The sequence below is a fragment of the Echiichthys vipera genome (genome assembly GCF_963691815.1).
Source record: "Echiichthys vipera genome assembly, contig: SCAFFOLD_63, whole genome shotgun sequence".
Classification (NCBI taxonomy): Eukaryota; Metazoa; Chordata; class Actinopteri; order Perciformes; family Trachinidae; genus Echiichthys; species Echiichthys vipera.
The window spans coordinates 79975-89974 of record NW_028154837.1 but is presented as its reverse complement, the minus strand read 5'-3'; the positions used below and the strand labels follow the sequence as shown (position 1 = coordinate 89974).

The 10000-nt window shown below is 55.6% G+C and overlaps 1 protein-coding gene across 1 annotated transcript in view; it reads left to right on the top strand.

Moving 5' to 3' along the window:
• The window catches only part of smpd4 (sphingomyelin phosphodiesterase 4), a gene marked incomplete at its 5' end in the record, with an annotated part of 44718 nt that extends 38743 nt beyond the window's left edge, over positions 1-5975 (top strand). The window contains 3 exons of the mRNA XM_083940900.1: positions 3590-3721; positions 3817-3945; positions 4671-5975. Of these exons, the coding sequence (XP_083797026.1) occupies positions 3590-3721; positions 3817-3945; positions 4671-4997 (588 nt within the window). The remainder of the gene's footprint in view (positions 1-3589; positions 3722-3816; positions 3946-4670) is intronic.
• Positions 5976-10000: the final 4025 nt, after the last annotated feature.

Genomic DNA, 10000 nt, shown 5'->3' with positions numbered 1-10000 from the left:
GTGGGTAGGTGGGTATGGAGGTGGGTAGGTGGGTATGGACGTGGGGAGGTGGGTAGGTAGGTGGGTAGGTAGGGAGGTAGGTAGGTGGGGAGGTGGGTATGGACGTGGGTAGCTAGGTAGGTAGGTGGGTATGGACGTGGGGAGGTGGGTAGGTAGGTGGGTAGGTAGGGAGGTGGGTATGGAGGTAGGTAGGTGGGTAGGTAGGTGGGTATGGAGGTGGGTAGGTGGGTGGGTAGGTGGGTATGGACGTGGGGAGGTGGGTAGGTGGGTGGGTAGGTAGGGAGGTATGGAGGTGGGTAGGTGGGGAGGTGGGTATGGAGGTAGGTAGGTGGGTAGGTAGGTGGGTAGGTAGGTGGGTATGGACGTGGGTAGGTGGGTAGGTAGGTGGGTAGGTAGGGAGGTATGGAGGTGGGTAGGTGGGGAGGTGGGTATGGAGGTAGGTAGGTGGGTAGGTAGGTGGGTAGGTAGGTGGGTAGGTAGGTGGGTATGGAGGTGGGTAGGTGGGTAGGTAGGTGGGTATGGACGTGGGTAGGTGGGTATGGACGTGGGGAGGTGGGTAGGTGGGTAGGTAGGTGGGTATGGAGGTGGGTGGGTAGGTGGGTAGGTGGGTATGGAGGTGGGTAGGTGGGTAGGTAGGGAGGTAGGTAGGTGGGGAGGTGGGTATGGAGGTGGGTAGGTGGGTATGGAGGTGGGTAGGTGGGTATGGAGGTGGGTATGGAGGTGGGGAGGTGGGTATGGAGGTGGGTATGGAGGTGGGGAGGTGGGTATGGAGGTGGGTAGGTGGGTAGGTAGGGAGGTAGGTAGGTGGGGAGGTGGGTAGGTAGGTAGGTGGGGAGGTGGGTAGGTAGGTGGGGAGGTGGGTATGGACGTGGGGAGGTGGGTAGGTAGGTGGGTAGGTAGGTGGGTAGGTAGGTGGGGAGGTGGGTATGGACGTGGGGAGGTGGGTATGGAGGTGGGTAGGTGGGTGGGTAGGTGGGTAGGTAGGGAGGTATGGAGGTGGGTAGGTGGGGAGGTGGGTATGGAGGTAGGTAGGTGGGTAGGTAGGTGGGTAGGTAGGTGGGTATGGAGGTGGGTAGGTGGGTGGGTAGGTGGGTATGGACGTGGGGAGGTGGGTAGGTAGGGAGGTATGGAGGTGGGTAGGTGGGGAAGTGGGTATGGAGGTAGGTAGGTGGGTAGGTAGGTGGGTAGGTAGGTGGGTAGGTAGGTGGGTATGGAGGTGGGTAGGTGGGTGGGTAGGTGGGTATGGACGTGGGGAGGTGGGTAGGTAGGTGGGTAGGTGGGTGGGTAGGTGGGTATGGACGTGGGGAGGTGGGTAGGTGGGTAGGTAGGTGGGTATGGAGGTGGGTGGGTAGGTGGGTATGGAGGTGGGTAGGTGGGTGGGTAGGTGGGTATGGAGGTGGGGAGGTGGGTATGGAGGTGGGTAGGTGGGTATGGAGGTGGGTAGGTAGGTGGGTATGGAGGTGGGGAGGTAGGTGGGTAGGTGGGTATGGAGGTGGGTAGGTAGGTGGGTAGGTAGGTGGGTAGGTGGGTATGGAGGTGGGGAGGTGGGTAGGTAGGTGGGTAGGTAGGGAGGTAGGTAGGTGGGTAGGTGGGTAGGTAGGTGGGGAGGTGGGTATGGAGGTGGGGAGGTGGGTATGGAGGTGGGTAGGTGGGTAGGTAGGGAGGTAGGTAGGTGGGGAGGTGGGTAGGTGGGTAGGTGGGTAGGTGGATATGGAGGTGGGGAGGTGGGTAGGTAGGGAGGTAGGTAGGTGGGTAGGTGGGTATGGAGGTGGCTATGGAGGTGGGTAGGTAGGTGGGGAGGTGGGTATGGACGTGGGTAGGTAGGTAGGTAGGTGGGTATGGACGTGGGGAGGTGGGTAGGTAGGTAGGTAGGTGGGTAGGTAGGTGGGGAGGTATGGAGGTGGGTAGGTGGGTATGGAGGTATGGAGGTGGGGAGGTGGGTAGGTGGGTAGGTAGGGAGGTAGGTAGGTGGGGAGGTGGGTAGATAGGTGGGTAGGTGGGTAGGTGGATATGGAGGTGGGGAGGTGGGTAGGTAGGGAGGTAGGTAGGTGGGTAGGTGGGTATGGAGGTGGCTATGGAGGTGGGTAGGTAGGTGGGGAGGTGGGTATGGACGTGGGTAGGTAGGTAGGTAGGTGGGTATGGACGTGGGGAGGTGGGTAGGTAGGTAGGTAGGTAGGTATGGAGGTGGGTAGGTGGGGAGGTGGGTATGGAGGTAGGTAGGTAGGTGGGTAGGTGGGTATGGAGGTGGGTAGGTGGGTGGGTAGGTGGGTATGGACGTGGGGAGGTGGGTATGGAGGTGGGTAGGTGAGTGGGTAGGTGGGTATGGACGTGGGGAGGTGGGTATGGAGGTGGGTAGGTGGGTGGGGAGGTAGGTGGGTAGGTAGGTGGGTAGGGAGGTGGGTATGGAGGTGGGTATGGACGTGGGGAGGTGGGTAGGTGGGTAGGTAGGTGGGTATGGAGGTGGGTGGGTAGGTGGGTAGGTGGGTATGGAGGTGGGGAGGTGGGTGGGGAGGTAGGGAGGTAGGTAGGTGGGTAGGTGGGTATGGAGGTAGGTAGGTGGGTAGGTGGGTAGGTAGGTGGGTATGGAGGTGGGTGGGTAGGTGGGGAGGTGGGTATGGAGGTGGGGAGGTGGGTGGGGAGGTAGGTGGGTATGGAGGTAGGTGGGTGGGTAGGTGGGTATGGAGGTAGGTAGGTGGGTAGGTGGGTAGGTAGGTGGGTATGGAGGTGGGTAGGTAGGTGGGTATGGAGGTAGGTAGGTAGGTGGGGAGGTAGGTAGGTGGGTATGGAGGTAGGTAGGTGGGTAGGTGGGTAGGTGGGTAGGTAGGTCGGTAGGTAGGTGGGTATGGAGGTGGGTAGGTCGGTAGGTAGGTGGGTAGGTAGGTGGGTAGGTAGGTAGGTAGGTGGGTATGGAGGTGGGTAGGTGGGTATGGAGGTGGGTAGGTAGGTGGGTATGGAGGTAGGTAGGTGGGTATGGAGGTGGGTAGGTGGGTAGGTGGGTAGGTGGGTATGGAGGTAGGTAGGTGGGTAGGTGGGTAGGTGGGTATGGAGGTGGGTAGGTCGGTAAGTAGGTGGGTATGGAGGTAGGTAGGTGGGTATGGAGGTAGGTAGGTAGGTAGGTGGGTAGGTAGGTGGGGAGGTGGGTATGGAGGTAGGTAGGTAGGTAGGTAGGTAGGTAGGTGGGTAGGTCGGTAGGTAGGTGGGTAGGTCGGTAAGTAGGTGGGTATGGAGGTAGGTAGGTGGGTATGGAGGTAGGTAGGTGGGTATGGAGGTAGGTAGGTAGGTAGGTGGGTAGGTAGGTGGGGAGGTGGGTATGGAGGGAGGTGGGTAGGTAGGTGGGTGGGTAGGTAGGTGGGGAGGTGGGTATGGAGGGAGGTTGGTAGGTGGGTAGGTAGGTAGGTGGGTATGGAGGTGGGGAGGTGGGTAGGTGGGTAGGTGGGTGGGTATGGAGGTGGGGAGGTCGGGAGGTGGGTAGGTGGGTAGGTGGGTGGGTAGGTGGGTGGGTAGGTAGGTAGGTGGGTAGGTGGGTAGGTGGGTATGGAGGTGGGTACTAACTTCTACTTCCTGTGTCGCGCTCGTCGGCGTCCCCCAGCTGAACCCGGCTCAGCTGACTCAGCTCACGTCGGCGCTGGACTCGCCCGAGGACGACGGGACGTCCAAGCAGCTGCCCGACTGCATCCAGGGCGAGACGGGACTCGTACTCACGGACCTGGGCCGGAAGCAGGTTCCCTATCATTTGTCAGCACCGTCGCACGAGAGGAGCGCGTTGGTTCGAATCCCCCAACCAACCTCTCTCTGTGTGTGTGTGTGTGTGTGTAGATCATCAGCGGGCTGCGCCGGTTCGAGATCCAGTACCAGGGGGACCCGGAGCTGCAGCCCATCCGGAGCTACGAGAGCGCGGCGCTGGTCCGACTCCTCTACAGGGTCTCCTCGGTGGTCAACGAGCGGGTGAGCGCCGCGCCTTTAACTCCTCTGACCATTAAAGGGCGTGTATGTGACGCCGGGGGGGGAGGGGCGGGCGTCCATCCGGCGGACGTTTAACCTCCGAGGAGAAGCCAGGGGCCAGGGGCTAGCCGTCACTCAAGAGGCCGCGCCCCTAATTCTTCGTAGACGCCAACCTCCGATAAGCTAAACTAGCCAAACGCGGCTATTCGATTAGCGTAGCCAAGCTAACGCGGCGAGCCGTCGGTTCGTACAGTTGATGGAAGAGCAAAACATCTTGTCACTTGGCAGTCCAGGTCGAGGTGACGGGGTTAGCGTGCTAATGATGCTAATCCTGACAACTAGCCACTTCCTGTTTTCAAACAGGAAGTCGCCGTGGTGGTGGGCGGGGCTTCATTTGAATGTCAACAAAAACAAAAATCCCCCGGAAATCATTGATCTAGCAAAGAAATAGTCCCTCCTGGGCGGCCGTCGCTAGGCCCTTTAGCCTGTCGCTGCCCTGTTAGCTTAGCCGAGCCTAGCCTAGCCTAGCCTAGCCTAGCATAGCTCGTAAACATAACGAAGTTCCTCAAACCGAATAAACGCCGAACCGCTTTGCTAGCTCAATCCTGTCGTAACCAAAAAAAATATCCCGTGGACACGTCGAGACGCAACTTCCGCGAACGTAGCTGCGGGGTACGGGATTCTAACAACGGCTAACGACGCTAACACGTGTCCCTTGTGTCCCACAGTTGGGCGGGCGCATGAACGCGCTCTGCTCGCGCACCGACTTCCTGGGTCGCCTCGGCCGCCGCTTCCTGCTAGACGCCGACTCCCCGGCCGAAGCGAGGCGGCGGAGCCCGGCGTCCCGCTGGACGCAGGAGACGGGGCGCCGGGGGCCGCGGCTCAGCCTGCGCCCGCTCGCCAGCTACAGGGTCCTGCTGCCGCTGCTGCTCTTGTACGCGCTGGGAGCGCTGCTGTCGCTGGGGCCCGCGTGCAGCACGCTGCTCCTCGTCACGGGGGCGCTCCTGTACGGGGTCTTGGCGGCGCTGCTCGGGGACCAGCTGAAGACGCGCTAGCTAGCCGAGGAGGCGCTAGCTAGCTGAGGAGGCGCTAGCTAGCCGAGGACTCGCTAGCTAGCAGAGGACGTGCTAGCTAGCTGAGGACGCGCTAGCTAGCAGAGGACGCGCTAGCTAGCTGAGGATGCGCTAGCTAGCAGAGGAAGCGCTAGCTAGCTGAAGACGCGGGCGACAAAACGACACAAAATGACGACAAAACAACGCAAAAAGACACAAAACGACACAAAAATGACGACAAAAAGACACAAAATAACGACAAAAAGACACAAAACGACGACAAAAAGACACAAAAAAGACACAATGACGACAAAACGACACAAATAGACGACAAAAAGACACAAAATGACGACAAAAAGACACAAAATTGCGACAAAAAGACACAAAAAGACAAAACGACGACAAAAAGACACAAAAAGACACAAAACGACGACAAAAAGACACAAAATTACGACAAAGACACAAAATGACACAAAAAGACACAAAATGACGACAAAAAGACACAAAAAGACACAAAACGACGACAAAAAGACACAAAATTACGACAAAAAGACACAAAACGACGACAAAAAGACACAAAATTACGACAAAAAGACACAAAACGACGACAAAAAGACACAAAATTACGACAAAAAGACACAAAATGACACAAAAAGACACAAAATGACGACAAAAAGACACAAAAAGACACAAAACGACGACAAAAAGACACAAAATTACGACAAAAAGACACAAAATGACGACAAAAAGACACAAAATGACACAAAGACACAAACAGGTTCACTCTCTACGCCGACGACTCTTCGCTGTGTGTGAATAAAGGACGCCATTTTGAAATGGGGCGTGTACCAAAGTGTCTTCACTTCCTGCTTTTGTTGTTTTGTTGTTTTGTTGTTTTGTTGTTTTGTGTTTCTCATGAAAACAAAAACACGGAATCGAACCGTTTTCCTCTGAAATATTCAATAAACTGTTTGCAGCTCATTCACGTGTCGACCAAATTCTTGGTTGAGTGAGGGGGTTGTTGGGGGTGGGGTAGTTGTTGGAGGTGGGGGTAGGGTAGTTGTTGGAGGTGGGGGTGGGGTAGTTGTTGGAGGTGGGGGTGGGGTAGTTGGAGTAGTTGGGGGTGGGGTAGTTGTTGGAGGTGGGGGTGGGGTAGTTGTTGGAGGTAGGGGTGGGGTAGTTGTTGGGGGTGGGGGTGGGGTAGTTGTTGGAGGTAGGGGTGGGGTAGTTGTTGGGGGTGGGGGTAGGGTAGTTGTTGGAGGTGGGGTAGTTGTTGTAGTTGGGGGTGGGGTAGTTGTTCGGGGTGGGGTAGTTGTTGGAGGTGGGGGTAGGGTAGTTGTTGGAGGTGGGGGTGGGGTAGTTGTTGGAGGTGGGGTAGTTGTTGTAGTTGGGGGTGGGGTAGTTGTTGGGGGTGGGGGTAGGGTAGTTGTTGGAGGTGGGGGTGGGGTAGTTGTTGGAGGTGAGGTAGTTGTTGTAGTTGGGGGTGGGGTAGTTGTTGGAGGTGGGGGTGGGGTAGTTGTTGGGGGTGGGGTAGTTGTTGGGGTGGGGTAGTTGTTGGAGGTGGGGGTGGGGTAGTTGTTGGGGGTGGGGTAGTTGTTGGGGTGGGGTAGTTGTTGGAGGTGGGGGTGGGGTAGTTGTTGGGGGTGGGGTAGTTGTTGGGGGTGAGGTAGTTGTTGTAGTTGGGGGTGGGGTAGTTGTTGGGGGTGGGGTAGTTGTTGGAGGTGGGGGTGGGGTAGTTGTTGGAGGTGGGGTAGTTGTTGTAGTTGGGGGTGGGGTAGTTGTTGGAGGTGGGGTAGTTGTTGTAGTTGGGGGTGGGGTAGTTGTTGGGGGTGAGGTAGTTGTAGTTGGGGGTGGGGTAGTTGTTGTAGTTGGGGGTGGGGTAGTTGTTGTAGTTGGGGGTGGGGTAGTTGTTGGAGGTGGGGGTAGGGTAGTTGTTGGGGGTGGGGTAGTTGTTGTAGTTGGGGGTGGGGTAGTTGTTGGAGGTGGGGGTAGGGTAGTTGTTGGAGGTGGGGGTGGGGTAGTTGTTGGAGGTGGGGTAGTTGTTGGAGGTGGGGTAGTTGTTGGAGGTGGGGTGGGGTAGTTGTTGGAGGTGGGGTAGTTATTGGGGGTGGGGTAGTTGTTGGAGGTGGGGTAGTTGTCGTGGGTGGGGTAGTTGTCGGGGGTGGGGTAGTTGTTGGGGGTGGGGTAGTTGTTGGAGGTGGGGGTGGGGTAGTTGTTGGGGGTGGGGGTGGAGTAGTTGTTGGGGGTGGGGTAGTTGTTTGGGGTGGGGTAATTGTTGGGGGTGGGGTAATTGTTGTGGGTGGGGTAGTTGTTGGGGGTGGGGTAATTGTTGTGGGTGGGGTAGTTGTTGGGGGTGGGGTAGTTGTCGGGGTGGGGTAGTTGTTGGGGTGGGGTAGTTGTTGGAGGTGAGGGTGGGGTAGTTATTGGGGGTGGGGGTGGGGTAGTTGTTGGGGTGGGGTAGTTGTTGGGGGTGGGGTAGTTGTTGGAGGTGGGGGTGGGGTAGTTGTTGGAGGTGGGGTAGTTGTTGGGGGTGGGGTAGTTGTTGGAGGTGGGGGTGGGGTAGTTGTTGGAGGTGGGTTAGTTGTTGGGGGTGGGGGTGGGGTAGTTGTTGGGGGTGGGGGTGGGGTAGTTGTTGGGGTGGAGTAGTTGTTGGGGGTGGGGTAGTTGTTGGAGGTGGGTTAGTTGTTGGGGGTGGGGGTGGGGTAGTTGGTGGGGGTGGGGTAGTTGTTGGGGGTGGGGGTGGGGTAGTTGTTGGGGGTGGGGTAGTTGTTGGAGGTGGGGTAGTTGGTGGGGGTGGGGTAGTTGTTGGAGGTGGGGGTGGGGTAGTTGTTGGGGGTGGGGTAGTTGTTGGAGGTGGGGTAGTTGTTGGGGGTGGGGTAGTTGTTGGGGGTGGGGGTGGGGTAGTTGGTGGGGGTGGGGTAGTTGTTGGAGGTGGGGGTGGGGTAGTTGTTGGGGGTGGGGTAGTTGTTGGAGGTGGGGTAGTTGTTGGGGGTGGGGTAGTTGTTGGAGGTGGGGTAGTTGTTGGGGGTCGGGGTGGGGTAGTTGTTGGAGGTGGGGTAGTTCACCTCGGAGGCTAGTTATCAGGATTAGCATCATTAGCATGCTAACCCTGACAGCTAGCCTCTGGCCCCTCACTTCACCTCGGAGGCTAGTTGTCAGGATTAGCATCATTAGCATGCTAACCCTGACAGCTAGCCTCTGGCCCCTCACTTCACCTCGGAGGCTAGTTGTCAGGATTAGCATCATTAGCATGCTAGCCCTGACAGCTAGCCTCTGGCCCCTCACTACACCTCGGAGGCTAGTTGTCAGGATTAGCATCATTAGCATGCTAGCCCTGAAAGCTAGCCTCTGGCCCTCACTTCACCTCGGAGCCTAGCTTTCAGGATTAGCATCATTAGCATGCTAACCCTGACAACTAGCCTCTGGCCCCTCACTTCACCTCGGAGGCTAGCCTTAAGGATTAGCATCATTAGCATGCTAACCCTGACAGCTAGCCTCTGGCCCCTCACTTCACCTCGGAGGCTAGTTGTCTGGATTAGCATCATTAGCACGCTAACCCTGACAATTACCCTCTGGCGCTCACTTCACTTCGGAGGCTAGTTGTCGGCATTAGCATCATTAGCATGCTAACCCTGACAGCTAGCCTCTCTGCCGTCACTTCACCTCGGAGGCTAGCTTTCAGGATTAGCATCGTTAGCACGCTAACTCCGTCACCCCGACCTTGACCTCCGTTGCTCGCGCGGCGGTGCTACGCTAAGTGACGAGACGGTTAGCGCTTCGATCAGCTGTACAAACAGGTGGCTAGCTGTGTTAGCTTTGCTATGCTATGCTAACTGTACAATGACTTGAGTACAGGCGACCGTCAAACGCACATGAGCTAAATGCTAATACGTAGCACCGGGAGGATCACCCACTCCTGCTCCCAGTTAGCTAGTAGCGTATTCTGTTAGCCTAGCTCCTGGGCATTGGAGCTAACGCGGCTAATCCAGTTTAGCTTTAGCACCATTTAGCCCCCGAAACTTAACCGTCACCTTTAGAGACTAAACTTAACCGTCACTTAACCGTCACCTTTAGAGACTAAACTTAAACGTCACTTAACCGTCACCTTTAGAGACTAAACTTAACCGTCACTTAACAGTCTCCTTTAGAGACTAAACTTAACCGTCACTTAACCATCACCTTTAGAGACTTAACTTAACCGTCACTTAACCATCACCTTTAGAGACTAAACTTAACCGTCACTTAACCGTCACCTTTGGAGACTAAACTTAACCGTCACTTAACAGTCTCCTTTAGAGACTAAACTTAACCGTCACTTAACCATCACCTTTAGAGACTTAACTTAACCGTCACTTAACAGTCTCCTTTAGAGACTAAACTTAACCGTCACTTAAACGTCGCCTTTAGAGACTAAGCTTAACCGTCACTTAACCATCACCTTTAGAGACTAAACTTAACCGTCACTTAACAGTCTCCTTTAGAGACTAAACTTAACCGTCACTTAACCGTCGCCTTTAGAGACTAAACTTAACCGTCACTTAACCGTCTCCTTTAGAGACTAAACTTAACCGTAACTTAACAGTCTCCTTTAGAGATTAAACTTAACCGTCACTTAACCGTCACCTTTAGAGACTAAACTTAACCGTCACCTTTAGAGACTAAACTTAACCGTCACTTAACCGTCACCTTTAGAGACTAAACTTAACCGTCACTTAACAGTCACCTTTAGAGACTAAACTTAACCGTCACTTAACCATCACCTTTAGAGACTAAACTTAACCGTCACTTAACCATTACCTTTAGAGACTAAACTTAACCGTCACTTAACCGTCACCTTTAGAGACTAAACTTAACCGTCACTTAACAGTCTCCTTTAGAGACTCAACTTAACCGTCACTTAACAGTCTCCTTTAGAGACTCAACTTAACCGTCACTTAACAGTCTCCTTTAGAGACTAAACTCAACCGTAACTTAACCATCACCTTTAGAGACTAAACTTAAACGTC